The 16,684-nt window shown below is 29.0% G+C and overlaps 1 protein-coding gene across 3 annotated transcripts; it reads left to right on the top strand.

Moving 5' to 3' along the window:
* Nucleotides 1–958: 958 nt before the first annotated feature.
* On the top strand, nt 959–14,669 carry LOC129609508 (bromodomain and WD repeat-containing protein 3). 3 transcript variants are annotated; one of them, XM_055521451.1, is made up of 14 exons: nt 959–1,116; nt 1,277–1,335; nt 1,402–1,431; nt 2,124–2,183; nt 4,531–4,777; nt 4,851–5,755; nt 5,820–6,464; nt 6,533–8,304; nt 8,363–8,506; nt 8,780–9,053; nt 10,345–11,688; nt 11,761–12,034; nt 12,127–13,122; nt 13,233–14,668. In XM_055521451.1, exons 1-14 carry the CDS (start codon nt 1,074–1,076, stop codon nt 13,565–13,567), a joined length of 7,128 nt encoding a protein of 2,375 aa, XP_055377426.1. In that variant the 5' UTR covers nt 959–1,073; the 3' UTR covers nt 13,568–14,668. The 3 variants fall into 3 exon arrangements, with proteins under 3 accessions (XP_055377426.1, XP_055377425.1, XP_055377427.1); XM_055521450.1 differs by lacking the exons at nt 959–1,116; nt 1,277–1,335; nt 1,402–1,431 and adding an exon at nt 1,653–1,907 and having other exon boundaries at nt 13,233–14,669; XM_055521452.1 differs by lacking the exons at nt 959–1,116; nt 1,277–1,335; nt 1,402–1,431; nt 2,124–2,183 and adding an exon at nt 2,323–2,465 and having other exon boundaries at nt 13,233–14,667.
* Nucleotides 14,670–16,684: the final 2,015 nt, after the last annotated feature.

The following is a 16,684-nucleotide window of genomic DNA, read 5'->3' on the forward strand; positions in this document are numbered from 1 at the left end:
GCTCAATTGACGCTCGAATGAGCTCAAGTTTACATTGCCATACTGGAACATGTATTATAAGCAAAACTTGACATTGCCAATTTTGAAAAAAAAAATTCAAGGATTTTATTTTAAATATTTTATAACTTGCTAGTGTTTTTTACTTAGTTAAAATATTTTTAACATATTTTTGCTTTTGTGCGTTATGCGTATTGTTTCTTTTTTATTTTATTTGTTTTATGTAACTTTTTAAATTAAGAATGTAAATAATACCTTTTATAGTTATATATTTAATATATGACTACATACATAATTAATTGAAATTTAAATAGTTATTTTTAAAAAAGTAGTTAATTTATATTTAGAATAAATTTTACTCACATATTATTATACGTCGTATGAAGAGAAATAATTTTGTATTGATTAATAAAAGTATTATTATTTAACGCAGAATTATTATAAAATTAATTTTTGTTTACTACATATTTAAATTTTTAAATATGTATATTCTTTCAAAATTTAACATATTTTAAATCGATATGTAAAAAATTGACCATGAAGTAAACTCAGGTATCTTCAAATTTCCAAATAAATCTAGTCACACATGGCTTGGTTTCGGATTGAAAGTGAGATAAATAAAACAAATGTGAACTTACTAGTAATTAATCAGATTTTTGACATTACAAAAGTGTGATAACACCTATATTTGGTATGTCAAAATTCAAAAATCGAACAAATTTAAATTAGTAAGTATGTATGTGCATATATAAAATTTAAAAATTAAAGCTTGTTCAAAGATATGTATGTAAAATGCATTAATTTAAAGCGTCGAACAAACTTCAAAATATCTTTTTGACATTTCATGTGTAACAGGCTTTTTCAAACTTTTAAAATTCTTACTCACACTACCAAACCATTTACCTTTGCAGATGTGTTCGCTAACTACCCGAATCAATTTCATATTTCGAGCAAAAAAAAAATCATAAAAGTAAGCAATGGCTGACTGAGTCAATTTACAAAGAAATTTTTGATGTGAATTTTTGTGAAAAAAAGTGTATTAATGTTTTTAAAAAATATTAAAAAATAGTTTTAAAATGAACTCTGAAGATATAGTAAATAATTCAGCAATAATATCAGGTATAAAAGTGATATTAATATAAGAAAATTATAAAATTAAAATTATGTCGCCCCTAATGGGTGAAAAAAAAATTTCATTCTATATGCATTGTGCAAATCAAAGAAATTTGTGAAGTAAAAAATTAGTGATCATTACTAAAAAATTTAAATTTCTTTACAGAATTATACTTTTTAATATCAAAATTTTTATTTAATGGGCCACTAAAAGAAACCGCGAAGGTAATTAACTAAATAATGAAATTATAATACAACAAATAACGCCCAATTTTCATATTTTTTTTCCAGGTCCTCATCAAAGAATTAGAAGAGAAAAAGGTAAGTTTCAATGTTTTTGTTTATAAAATTTTTTTTTGTTGAAAATTCATTTGTCGCAAATTTTTTTCATAATATAGAACCTAACACGTCTTTAAAGTACAAAAGTTGAAAATATACTGAAAATTGCGAATTAATAGTTTATTCCACGTGCCTCATTGGTACAAAATTATAATATAATTTTCTTTGTAAAATGAACTTGGCTAGACAAATTCTTTGCTTTTTGGTCGAACTTCAGTATGTTGTTTCTCAAAACCAAAACAAAAAAAAATAAAGAAAACAAAAAATTAAAAATACAAAAATTTACTATTACGTCAGCTGGAAGCAAAACGTTTTTGACATTTTTGTCTGCTATTTGTCGAGACGGGCTACAAAAGTTTGTTTTTGTTATTATTTGGGTCGTCGATTTTTATACTGGGAATCTCCGTAATTATTTACTCCGTCATAACACCACTTTTATATGGGGAATCCTATGCAAAGTATGTCTGATTGAAATCGGTCATTCAACCCTTAAAAAATATGAACTGACATAAATACAATAGAAAGTAAAGGATTTTAAATTCTTATGTTATTCGAATAATATAATCTTTAGGTCAGTTCACTCTTTGTGAAGAGATGAACAAATAATGAAGTCTCAATAAATTGCACTAAAAAACTATTGATGACTAATTAAGTAAAATGTTACGTCATTACAGGTATTCCCTAAACGAACTGATTGGTTGGGAGGAGAACATTTTCAAACATATAATGAATTGGTAAGCAATTTTAATTATTTATTATTGAATGAATCCAGATATTTTAATTAGTAATTAATGTTAATTAAAGTAAGAAGTATTGCGCATTTAAATTTTTTTTGAAGTGTTGTACATATGTAATTACGATATAATATTAAGAGAAAAATGTGCGAGAAGTTTTGGAAAAATTGTTGGAAAATAAAATTAAATTGAAACTAAAGTTGAAAAAGATAATAGAACTTAAAATTCGCTAGTGATTTTTTTTTGTTATGCAAGGTGACGCGACGCCATTTTGAATTGAGTGTAAGAAAAACAAAGGATTTTAAAATTTATTAATTTTAATAGTGTTTATGAATTTTAATTATTAAATTTTAATTTTAATTAATTTTTGAATAAATTTAAAAAAAGGGATTTAAATTTTAAAATTTAAAAAAATTAAAATTAAAAAAAAAAAAAAAATTTTTTTTTTCTTTGTATAATTTTGAAACTAAAAAAAAAAATCAAAAAGTTAGAATTATTTAATTAAATTTATTTTGAATTTTAATTTTCAAAAAATTTTATAATTCGCCATGTTCTATTTTGAATTCCGTTCATTGTTTTGTTTTACATAAGATTCAGACACAGCGCACACACATTTAAGTTTCTGTAACCGCAGATAGCACACATACATTTACATTGCATTAATTTCAGATCTGTACTTAAAATTTCGCGTTCTAACACACGTTTAAAGAAATTGTTTTTCTCTTTCTTTTAGTGTAAATGAATTATGGATTTTGAAATGCTTAAATGGAAACTTATAGAGACACGTATCTATACAGACATATTGATTAGAATGTGTATGTTTAGATATCTTATTTCTGTAGGCATGCGTACTCGTGAACAAGTAACCAACATGAAACACGAGTTCACACAATACAAATTATAAGAGTTTTCTATAATCAATAATAACGGTAACCAAAAAAAAGTGTGTTATATCCCTAAATTTTAGTACAGTGACATTCATAAAATTAAAAAACATGTTTCAATTATGATGCATCATTAAACATTTTTAATATCATGTTTTCAGCATAATTGTGCATCATATTAGCATCGACAAATGAATTTATCTGTTAATTTATAATTGTAAAAATTACAAAACAGATAAGATAGTCATTCCTCTCTTTTAAAATTAGTTTAAACTGCATCAAAGAAACTTGTATGTACACACCTAATTTTATTCTCAATGTTGATGTAGTATGTAATATTGATATATTGATTTTTATTATTTGCGTTATTTTAAAAGCAATGTCTGCAAAAAATTATAACAATTTCTTTTTGAAATGTGCATTTATTGAAAGATGAAAGTTATTTAAAATTACTCTTATAAGGAATATGTTTTAAAGTTTTTACTAGCAAGTTCGTGTAGAACAATATATAAAAATACAGAACTAATGAATTTTGAAATTTATGTCTGTTAAGTTTTAAAATTTTGTTAATAGTAAAAACATGTTTAAAGTATAAAATTTGAACACAATAAAAATTTGTGTTAAATTACTTTATATATTGAATTTGGCGAAACATACCGCGTATAAAACCTGTTTATTCAAAATAAACATATGATGCTTTTATGTCAGTTTTTTCTTACGAAAAACATTTAACTATATATTTTTTACCGTTTTTTTTTTGTCACTAAACGTTTACATATGAGGAGATCTGTAAACTGTGTGAACTAACTGTTTAAAAACATTTAATGGGAAAAAAGCACGAAAGCTAGATTTTATGTATGCGTGTAGACTATAGATGTGTAAAATTATTTTTAAAAATAAAAGTGATTGTCAAATGTTTTTCAAAATTTTAAACATTTCTATAACACTCGTTTTTAGAGACGACTTGGATAGTTGTTCACGAAACAAAAATAAAATTTTAACTCAGTAAACTTAATTTTTAATAATTAAACTGCTTCGTAAAAAAGAAAAATAAATTCAAAAAATATTTAAAAAAATAAACCAGTTGTTCGTTGATTTCTTGATTCTCATATTTAAATTAATTATTTTTTTTTGCGTTATTTTAAAAGCAAGCCATACAGTTTAAAAGAAAAATCGAGCTACGTCGAACATTTGCGTGTATAAAAAGTGTAGCGAACTTTATATACATATATGTATGTAGCAAGCCTTTTTCTTGGTTTGAAACTTCGTGCTTGATTGAGATGCGTCACAGCATTAAAAAGAGACGGTAAAAAAATCTGTAAATTGTCGTAAAATAACTAGGCTAAAATTTAATTTTTATCTCGCGAAGAGACCTAATTTTATTTAATCGATAATACGAGTATGTACATATGTATGTATGTTTTCATGTTAATTTGTTGTCAATATCTAATTTTCATTTACAGGAAAGAAAATATCCTCATATTGGCGCCGAACATTTATTAGAAATATGCAGTCGGATTGGACCAATTTTGGACAAAGAAATTCCACCAAGTGTTTCTGGAATTGCTTCATTGCTAGGAAGTGGCAGGCAAAATTTGCTACGAACAAAAGAAAGTGTATGTCGACCAAGATCCCTGCTAGATTATTGTACAAGGATTCATGGGATGCCATTACCTGATTCCGTCGTATGCAAGCCAACACATAATTTATGTAAGAATGAAATAACTTAAATTAATATAAGATTAACAAAACTTATATATATATACTTATTTCTAAATTTTAGTAAAAGTTTTGATAGGCAGAGAAACTGGTGGATGTATCCGTCGAAAACATATTATACCAACAAATTTTTATAGTAAAACAAAACTGTTACGCCGGACCTTAGGTCACCTCTCCGCTGTTTATTGCGTTTTATTTGATAGATCTGGTAGACATATAATAACAGGCGCCGATGATTTGCTCGTTAAATTATGGAGTGCTGTTGACGGTCGTCTTTTGGCTACTTTTCGTGGAGCGTCTGCGGAAATAACGGACATAGCAATAAACTTAGATAACACATTGTTAGCAGCAGGCTCATTAGATAGAATTTTACGCGTTTGGGATTTACAAACAACTGCACCAATAGCAGTTTTAACTGGTCATACTGGCATGATCACATCAGTAAACTTTTGCCCATCACCTCGGGGAGATCTGAAATATTTAGTCACTACAAGTACAGACGGTTCAGTTGCGTTTTGGCAATATACAACACCTAGAGGAGCAAAAACAATATTTGCTCCAAAACCAATTCAATATCATGAGAAGCTAAGACCTGGACAAGCACAAATGATTTGTGCTTCGTTTTCTCCTGGGGGAATATTTTTAGCCGCCGGCTCCGCAGATCATCACGTTAGGGTATATATTATGCAAGAGGAGGGCCCTAAACGAATTCTTGAAACGGAAGCGCATACAGATGCTGTTGATTCAATACAATGGGCACACCAGGGTTTGAGATTTGTTTCAGGTAGTAAAGATGGAACAGCTCATGTTTGGACATTTGAATCACAGCAGTGGAAATCTCTCAAATTAAATATGAATGAACGATTAATGACTTGCCCTGAACTTGAGGAAGGTAAAAAAATAAAAGTGACTATGGTTTCGTGGGACTATTCTGATCAATGGGTTATTACTGCTGTTAATGATTTTTCGGTAAATAAGTTTACATTTAGCGATTTCTTATTTTTGAGATTAATTGTTTTTGTTGAAATTCCAGATAAAAATTTGGAACGCTAAAACCGGAAAACTACATAAAGTTTTACGAGGGCATAAAGATGAACTTTACGTTTTAGAGTCGCATCCAATTGATGAAAGCGTTCTTTTGTCAGCAGGTCACGATGGGCAGCTTTTTATTTGGGATATCGTAGCTGGCACTTCTATTGCACATTTTGTGAATAATATTGATGGACAAGGTCACGGGGGCGTATTTGATGCAAAGTGGTCACCTGATGGTAGTATGATTGCAGCCACCGATTCACACGGACATATTTTGATGCTTGGTTTTGGAGATGGGCATGAAAGGTTTAAATCTATACCTAAAGAATTATTCTTTCATACGGATTATCGCCCGTTATTGCGTGATAGCAATCATCATGTTATGGATGAACAAACGCAACTTATGCCTCATTTGATGCCACCTCCATTTTTGGTGGATATAGACGGAAATCCTTATCCTCCAGCATATCAGAAACTTGTGCCTGGCAGGGAGAATTGTACTTCAGAGCAGCTTGTTCCAAATATTTCAATCGGGCCTGAAGGAGTTGAAGTTGTTGATGGTTCAAGTTATTCTCATTTGGATATTCTTATTGAAGCTTTAGCAAATCGTCATAGGCAAGATGTGCCAGATTCAAACAATGACAGAGTAAGTTATAAAATATTTTTAATATAATAAGTACATAGTAAAAAATTTTTTTTTTTGTATATTTATAGAACAATCAGAACCCAATGAATAACATTAACAATATATTAAATCAAAATAATGGGCAGGGTCACAGATTAAATGGGTCCCCAAGAGCATCCAGTTCTAATGCTGGAAGTACTCAAAGAACAGGACCACGTCGAACTGGAGATGTTGAAGGTGTGCGGCAAAGTAGTGGAAATTGGCAAAGAGAAACTTTTAAGTACATACGACGCATTTATGTAAGGCCTATGAACTATGCGATTTTGCAAAATATCAAACAAACAGTTCATGCTGCTGGTCAAGTTGAACTTGAGATATATAGACGCGAAATGAGAAAACGACCAATTATGATTAATACAGCAAGTTCTAGTACACCATTACAAATTCTAACAGGTCGCATGGCAAGAAGAGGTCCTGGTCGAGGAAGAAATTATGAAAGACGAGCACCTGCTTCTTACAGAACAAGAGCTGTGAGGGAACAAGAGCAAAACGAGCCAAGTCCTGCTAGAATCGAGGATGACGAAGAAGACGAGAGTAGTTCTTCTTCGTCAGATTGCAGCGATATTAATGAGGAAATTCTAAATCAATCTAGTAGTTCAGAAACAGAAAGCTCAGATTATTCAGACTGGGTGGCAGATAAACCCGGACCAAATTTAGAACCTCCAAAACGAGCCAAACGCAAAAGAATGCAACGTAATTCAGACAGCAGTAGCGAGGATAATTGTCAACAAGCAGGTCCAAGTACATCAGCTGCTTCAAAAGGTGGTAGAAGTAACGATTCTCCTAGACCGAGAAAAAAACAAAAAATTCAAGTTCCGCCAAATGGGGAAATTCCAGAAGCTTATAAGCCACCAGAGTGGCTATCAGAGGTTGTGCCACGTAAAGCTCCATATTATCCACAAATGGGTGACGAAATAGTTTACTTTAGGCAAGGTCATGCGAAATATTTGGATGCGGTTCGACAAAAGAAAGTTTATAATTTAACTCGGAGTTCAGAGCCTTGGAATAATATAGAGTTGCGAGATTATGAACTAGTTCGTGTTATTGGTATAAAATATGAAATTCGGCCTCCACGTTTATGTTGCTTAAAGTTAGCATTGATAAACACTTCTGGCGATATGACTGGAAAAACTTTCACAATTAAATATCATGACATGCCTGACGTTCTTGATTTTTTGGTGCTAAGGCAGACGTACGAAACCGCAGTTCGTCGAGATTGGAGTCCAGGTGATCGTTTTAGGTGCATGATTGAAGATTGTTGGTGGGTGGGTCAAATCGAATCGAGGCATGCACTGTCACCCGAATTTCCAGACTCAAGGTTTATGTGCTACCGTGTGCGTTGGGATAACGGTGAATATGAATATATGAGTCCTTGGGATATGGAACCAATAAATGAAGATCGTTTACCAGACGAAATGGGCGGAGCAGTACAAGTTTTGCCAGAAGAATTAAGATCAACACTTTACCAACCAAAAGCAGAAGAATGGCCTAGAGGAGATCGGGAAGCTTCCTGTAGAAGAATTATAGCTGGCTTGGAACAAGTAATGGGTTTAGCTATAGCAGATCCATTTTTGGCTCCTGTTGATTTGAGCATATATCCTTCGTATGCATACGATGTTGAATATCCAATTGATCTTACTACAATTAAAGCTAGATTTGAAAACCACTTTTATAGACGGATAACGTCAGCTCAGTTTGATGTAAGATATTTAGCTACAAACGCTGAAAAATTCAATAAATCTCATAGTAAAATCGTTAGAAATGCAAGAATAATTACAGATTTGTGTTTGAGAATTATAAGGTATCTATCAAAGAAAAAAATATTAATTAATGCAATTAATAAAATCTTTAAATTTTAGTGCAACTACGGAAGTTGATGTAAACGCTGTCTACCATCAGTTGGTTGACACATATATCTCTTCAGAATCTGAGGATGATAACGAAGCTGGACCATCTACAAGCACAGCTAGACCATCTATAACACAAACTAATGGTTCCAGAAGGTATGGATTTTTGTATTTTTAAAAATTCTTGAACTTATTTAAATAGATTTTCTGAAGAAAACTGGTAAAATGTATAAAATGCTATTTTTACATTTTTTAAAAACAGTAAAAATTCATTGTTAATTTTTCTTATGCAAATAAAATGTCTAAAAATAAATTTTTTTTATATATCCTTAAAGTGTAAAGTTCAGAAATAAAAATATTTCAGATCCCTTAGAATTTTTAAGAGCTTTTATAATAATACATAAATTATATTAATATAATTTATTTCAGGTCCAAAAGGCTAAGATCAAGCTCAGATTGGAAAGTTCAATGTCGCGAACTATTAGACTTATTATGGCAGTGTGATGATTCCACGCCTTTTAGAGAGCCTGTGGATACACTAGATCATCCAGATTATTTACAAATAATTGACACACCCATGGATTTAAGAACAATTAAAGAAGATTTGATAGGAGAAAATTATTCAACTCCAATGGAATTCGTCAAAGATGTTCGTTTAATATTTTCTAATTCTCGAAATTACAATACCAACAAGAGGTCACGCGTAAGTTTTATATTTTTCGTAATGAAATTTTGCAATTTATTATGAAATCTTTTTAAATTTGGTGTCAAGAATTTTATGTGTACATACTTCAATGTTCAAAATTTAAACTTTTTTGTTAATCTTAAAAAATAATTTCATTTTGATTATAGTTAATCACACATATCTAATTTTCACAAGTAATTTTAAAAATTAAATTAAAAATTAATTTATCCTAACTTTCCTATTTTAAAAATCTTATTAAAATTGACTCGATAAAACAAACGAAATTCAATTTTGATTGTAGGTCAATTTATAAAATTAGAGGTATATTTTTTTTGCTATTTTAGTTTTTTTTTTGTATAATTTATTATTTTCTTCATTTTGAATTTAAGAAAATTTACAGGATGTGTCAAATATGGTGGTCAATAGTGACACAATTTAATTGTGCAGATTATGATTTTGGTTTTTGTTAGAAAACAATTTACTCTCGAAATACACTATTTAAGTGGAAAATAAAATTATTTCACTATTCCTCAAGCTTTAAGTCGAATTATATCAAAATTCTTATTTGTTAGGCTGCTTTTTTTTAACAAAGTTAGAAACGATTTCGGTTTGATGGTACAAATATCAAATTATTTGAGTTGAATCGAATAACGCTATTGACCATTAAGTTTGTGCCACATTTCACATAAAATAATTTGAAAAAGTAATAATAGATGTTGTTAATTTTTCATTAAAATTTTGCACTTCATATCGAATTATTCATTAATAATCATCTTTATCATTATGCTTTCTCCACCGTAAAAAAAATATAGGATCCAATAGCATCATCGGTAAGATTTTTTTGGAAATTTTTTCTATTTATTATTCTTAGAGTTTTCTTTTTTTTTTTCATTTTTATATAAAACTAATTTTGTAATTTTTTTGCCAATTTTGTATATTATTTTTTTCCGTATATAAACTTTCCCAAATTTAGTTGATTTCGTGTTTATATTTTGAAAAAGAAGAACAATTTTTTTTTGAATTTTAAAAATTTTTTATCTTAAACGGTTGGGAAGGCATCTTTTGATTTGTTTTATTTGATTTTCCTTTTTCACTTTTTTGTTTTCTAAAAAGATAATTGAATCTCATATATCGTGTAATTTTGGTTTGCCGAACATCATTATGTAAATCATTTAGTGTGTAGTTATTGTTTTCTCTTGAATATAAAAATTATTATTTATTGATAATACGAGTAATTAATAAATAATAAAAATTTTATGTATGATTTTTTCACTCACGGAGTTTTTCTGATGTTTTTTGTTATTTTTAGATTTATTCAATGACATTAAGATTAAGTTCTTTGTTTGAAACCCATGTAAAGGATATTCTTTTAAATTGGAAAGCATCATGTAGGCGAAAAGAGAATAGTAAAAGTCCAAAGAAAAAACCAGATAGAAATAAACCTGGTCCCTCAACACGAAAAGTTACATCTAACGGCAACTCACGTCGAAAGAATATATCAGAAGATGATGACGATAACGATGATGAATATGGGGGAAATCGTGACGATGAAGATGATGATGATGATGATGACGATGATGATGATGATAGCGATCATAATCGGCGTAAATTACGTAGAAATAATAAAAATGTTCGAAGTGGTGTTACGAGTGGTAGTAGTTCTCATTCCAATGGTGTTTCTTCAACAATGCAAAATGAACCTCAACCCGGACCTAGTAGTCGTAATTTGCGACGTGTTATTTCAAGACCAAATAGTCAAGAAGATGATTCAAATGGTACTGGATCACAAGATTCCAATTCAACAGATGATACGTCTTATTCTGATGATGAAACAGATGAAAGTCGCGGAATACCTGTTTCCGAATTAGGAATCAGCGCAAGAGCAAAACGAATTGCTGCACAAAAGCGCGCGTTAGCTGGTGACGATTCTGAAGAAAGTTATAACCCAAGATATCAGTATAAAAAGAAGAAATCCTTAAAACGTAAACGCAAGTTAGAAAAGCCAGATGAATTACCTCGTAAAAAGGGCAAAAAGACGCGTAAAGCACCCAAAAAGAGCAGAAGAGTTATGTCACATACAAGCGAAGAGAATGAAGATGAAGAAGACGACGATGAAGATTTTGAAATTGAAAAAAGAACTAAGTTAAAACGTAACAGCTATGAAAAGAAAACTCGAGGAAGAAGAGGGCGCAAAAAAGTAATGTCTTCAGAAAATGAGGGAAGTTCTTCCAGAGGTTTACAAACGCAAACTACGAATGAAAATACAACGACTCCTAGAAAACGTGGTAGACCAAGTAAAAACTCACAAATAGCATTATTGCGCAATGCAAGTGAAGATAATAGTGAAAATGATCTGAACTTGTCGCCATCGCCAGATATTCCAACAACGTCCAGAGGTACAAGAGGCGGGGCCCGTGCTTCTCGAGCTGAATCTGATCACAGTTATCATATTGGGGCTAGAAATAGCAGAAGAGTTATTGTCGAATCGGACACAGAGGAACAGACTTCGAGACCCACACGTTTAAGTGCTAAAAAGGCATTAATGGAATGGGCTCGTGGTAGTAATGAAGATGACGATGACGAAAATGATGGACAAGATGAACCGGAAATATTAGAACTGCCTTCTTCTAGGAATCAAAGGCAGAAAGGAAATGTAAGGCCTTTACATGTAGTGTAATAAAATGTTACGTTTCTATTTTTAACCTTTCCCATTATTTTATATTAGCAAAATACTAAAAGTCGAGGTCGAAAAAAGACAAGTGATTCAGAGCAAAGTTTGGAAGATCCATTAGCAACTACAGCATTAGGTAGAAGAAATATGCTCCAAACCGTTGGTCAGAGGCAAAATTTACCCAATATCGCTGCTCCGCTAAGAACTGTTAGGACAAATAGGAACAGTCGGGTCATGCCAGATACAAGTGAAACAAATTCTTCTTCCGATAACGAACCATTAGCATCAAGTCAACAAGCCTTGCGTTCCCGAAACCTTCGTAATATTGGTAAGATATTACTCTAACTGTACTAATATTTTCAATTTCATTCATTATAAATAAAAATTAAGTTTAATAAATGTTTTCACTTCTTATATTAGGTAATATAACAAATCAAAATGGAGATATAAGAGTAAATGCAAATACAAATCTTAGTCGTCAAAGTAATCCAAGTATAGCTAATCGTCGAAGTGCAAATGCAATACCGAGTACTTCTACTTCTTTATATCATCACGCCACCCGTTCAACTTCGAATTTAGATACAGTTTCTAGCTCATCTATAACAGCAGCGGCTGCGTCATCCTCAACAACAACAACAACAATAAGAAATGCGCATTCTCATATACACAACGATCATAATTATGGAGAACCAGGCTCCTCAAATCTGCGGGCAAATACACGTCGAATGCTGTCCAGGCATCAAAGAAATGCGGATGAATTAGATTCTTTAGCTGGTGACGAAGCTGATCCTCTTGACATGAATAGTTTTGTAAGCGGTTCCTCGAATACCATCAATTCGCGTCGTAGAATAAGAAACGGTGGAGTTAATAGCACAACACCATTACTTAATAGTGACACTGTTGCAGCAGTTCCTCAATCCACAAGTATAAATCCTACAATAACATCACGTAATTTACGACAAAATAGAACACATCCGCGATATAGAGATGACATTGAAGAGGATGAAGTAAATGAAAGAAGATCGAATAGAAATATTAACCATAGTACAAGTAATTTGACAAGTAGTACAAGAAGGCATCACAATCAAGAAGAACAGACTGATTCAGAGGATAATCAACCTCTTACATTTGTAGCTGCTAATTCAACAACCCGTCGCGTAGGACTAAGGGGAACTATTAATAGTGTAGCAAACGGTGTTAGTAATATTATAAATAATAATAGCACTGCTTCAGCTATAACATCATCTTCCAATCACTTAGCAACGGGATCTTCTACAGTAATGAGTTCAACAGGATTAAAAAGACGACTAAGACGTAATATTTCTGACGAAGACAGCGATGATGTAGATCTTGGCAACATAGATGATAATGACCCATTGGTAAACTTAAGGCGTAATGCTCAAACTCAATTATTAGGTATTTGAAGGTTTTTTTGTTAAATTAATTTTAAATCGCAATAATTAACCTAATTTTTCAAGAAGAATTTAAAAATAATTTTTCTCTTTTTTTTTTGTTATTTTTTCTAGGTTTGAGGCAACGTAATTCTGCGAAAAGGCCGCATTATAATGAAAACTCCGATGATTCTAATGAAAACAATGCAATTAAAAAACGGACGACAATAGTAAATAATAACATAACAGCAACGCCATCTGCTATAGTGTCACAACCTCCTCAGTCAAATTCTGGTTACAATAGCAGAGCACAACGTTTAGCTGCACCTAGTAGTAGTAGTAATAGCAATCATGTTGATCCAAATAGCATAGATGATGATACTGATAATGAAGAACACACCGTTAGTATAAGCAGTCGTGGTAGGGTTAGAAAAATAACTGCCAAAGCAAGGGGCCTTTTCAAAGATTGATTCAGAAATATTTTTTAAATAATTATTTTAATTAAAAAAAAAAATATAAGACTTTAACTATAAGAATCTGTAATAATAATTTATAGGCTTATGATTTTATTATAAAATTAAAATATACATATAAATTCTTTTTCATTTTTATTCCACCGAAATTATTCAATTATAGTTAATTTTTTGCTTCTTTAATTTTTATTTAGAAAAATGAATCTTTTTTCCCATTTGTTCTTTAGGAATTTTTTTTTTTTTCTATAAGGTTAATATTTCATTTAACAAAACAAAAAATAACTTTTATTTTTAACGTATTATATCATATTTATTTAATAAACATACATTAATTTTGAAAAAGAAAATTTTTAGTTTAAAGAAAAAAATTAAAGATTGAAAATTTTTGTTTTACAAAATTTTATTGTTTTTGGTTTAGAAAAGTGGAATTATTTTTGTTTTGGTAAATTTAAACAATTAGTCTCATTCAAAATGTATGAAATTATAATAATAATTAAATATTACTTTGATTAAAATACTTAATTATTGTTAAACAATTTCTTAGTAAATTTATGGTTTTCTATGTTTGTGTCTCGTATTCTATCATATTTTATAGGGAATTTTTGTACCATTAAAATAAAAATAAGGAAAATCATTTTAAAATTAAAATAAGTAAACTAATTTTCAAATAAAAATTTAAAAATTTAATGCATTTGTAAATTTTTTCATGTCTATTCACTTAAAAAAAAAAGTATGAACCATTATAAAAATTCATATATTATATATATATATAAAAAATCATTCAAATTCACTAAGTAAATTAATATTAAAATAAAAATTTCATATGAAATTATAATTTAGCATTAGTTACAAAATTTAAAGCATAATAAAATTAATACCTACATTGAAAAAAAAAATAAACATAAATCGTTAACTGAATTCAAAAAAACCATTCATTTATTTGTAAGTTGTAAAAAAAAATTTTTTTTTGAGTATAAAAATTAAAACAAATTTACTTGTTTTTTTTATTTCAATACTTTCAGACATGAAGACACTACTGAATGAAGGTGTCAACTACAATTTTCGAACAAATTAACTTTCTTTCAAAGCAAAATAATTAAAAAGTGTGAACCTTTTAGAGACAAGCTATCTCTTAAACTGAATCCTTTTTGGGAAAACCGAATTTTTTTCATATGAAAGATAAACATAGAAAACTTTTATTTATGCAATAAACCAATTTTCGTAAAAATTGAAGATGACACTTCAATCACTCGTATCTTAAATTATGTACTTCCTTTTAAAAATATCTTTAATTTAACCTAATTTGTTATAAATTAATTATAAGATGATATATGAGCAATTTGTCATCAATCTCGTTTTCATAGAATTTTTGGTGGGATTCCCATAATTACGTACTAAAACAGTAAACGTACATACTTATTTCATAGCAGGATGACTATGGAAAAAAGTAAATATAAAAACATTGAACCTTAAGACAATAATTTGTTTAATGTACGAGAATTGACGGAAAAATCCATCGGGATTTTAAATAATTTAGACATGCACTTAAATATCTAACATAGATCTTTTTTGTATCTTAACAGATCTACAGCAACTAATTAACTTGCTTTCAGATTTTTAATATCTTATATTTTTCTATGTGCTTTTTTTTTAAATTTTAAATATTTTTGCAGTATTAAAAAAAAATCATTTCAAGATTTACATCTAAATTTTCGAAAATCCGCCATATTATCTACAAAAATGTGTTTGTGTAAAAACATTTTTGCAAATGAAAATTTCAAATCAATTGCCTAATTGTTATTAACATCCTGCTTAATTTTTATTTTAAACAGAACTCGATTTTTGCTTTAGAAAACCCATACTGACTTATGCAACATCATTAATTGAAAATTGGCTACAAACATATTAAAATTTGTGTGGAAAATCAGTGTTCAACACTGTTGTGCAAAAATTATATTCCAATACCAAGATCCGAAAAAGATTGGTACAGTCAAATACCAGATATGTGTCTTAATATTAAAATTGTGCCAGAGTTATATTTTGCATTCAAAAACAAAGCTGGTTCCTTAAAATGCATTAAGTGCTTAAGTTGACAGTAAATTTTCATAAAAATGTCATTTCTTTTTTATTATTTAGATTTGAACTTCGATAGAAATTGAATAACTAATTAACTTCCATTCGTAATTTACGATTTAGTACAAATATACTCGTATATTCTTATTTAGTCTTTTAAGTTCTTTAAAATTAGACAACAGGGAAAAAAAATATTTTAAAGGAAAAATAATTTCTTTATCATCTGTTAAATGTTCTATAAGAAATATATACATTTATAGATTTAATTGACTCATACTCATGTTAGTATACATGATTGTAGGATATTTTAAAGGACAATATTGCTTTGTAACCAAAATACCAAAAAGAAATTAATACATGCCTTATGTTCTAGTTTAAGGTTAAAGTAATTTTTTTCTTAAACTTTGTTTGAATGCTGTTTTTAAAAGAATTTTCAATTCAGGCTTATCACTAGATCTAAAATTCTATTTGAAATAGAATATCTATAAACATTATAAAAGAATTGTGAGTATGTGGTACTTCAAGTACCTAAAATGTTTTAGGCAAAAGCTTAAATTAGATTTTTTTTTCAATAAATAAGAATCATTCCATCATCATTCATTCCAACTCCAAAAACTCATTTCATATTCTATGGTTAAAATAAAATTTTATAAATATTTAAAGAAATTTTTATAAAATTCAGTTTGGCAAAAATACACGTTAACACACAATTAAATAAAAATTGGGCTAAAATCTTTTCTCTTTTATCTTGTTTATGGATTTAATTATTAATTATAATATTTTTAGCTTAATAGAATTTTGATTTCCTCTTTTGTACACAAAATAATCAATTTTAAAGTAAAAGCATTAAAAATAGACCGTAGTTCACTTGATATAAAAATAAAACTTCTTTTAAAATTTTCATGAAAAAATACTTTCGTATATTGTATTATGTAATATGTTTTTATTTTAATTAAAAGTTTTCCTTTAATTATTATTAATAAGTGGAATATGTTTTATTTTTCACATTTTCTAAGTTAATTTTCATTTTTAACATTATTA

Source organism: Condylostylus longicornis, unplaced genomic scaffold (assembly GCF_029603195.1).
Source record: "Condylostylus longicornis isolate FDR11 unplaced genomic scaffold, ASM2960319v2 ptg000040l, whole genome shotgun sequence".
NCBI classification, from domain to species: domain Eukaryota; kingdom Metazoa; phylum Arthropoda; class Insecta; order Diptera; family Dolichopodidae; genus Condylostylus; species Condylostylus longicornis.

What these genes read in the sequence shown, in the direction of transcription:
- LOC129609508 (XM_055521450.1), top strand. Translation starts at nt 1,668, where the DNA reads ATGTTGTTTCTCAAAACCAAAACAAAAAAAAATAAAGAAAACAAAAAA. An exon ending in CTGCTGTTAATGATTTTTCG is followed by an intron (nt 5,756 to 5,819) that starts GTAAATAAGTTT and finishes TTGAAATTCCAG; the next exon opens with ATAAAAATTTGGAACGCTAA. An exon ending in TGCTCAAACTCAATTATTAG is followed by an intron (nt 13,123 to 13,232) that starts GTATTTGAAGGT and finishes TATTTTTTCTAG; the next exon opens with GTTTGAGGCAACGTAATTCT.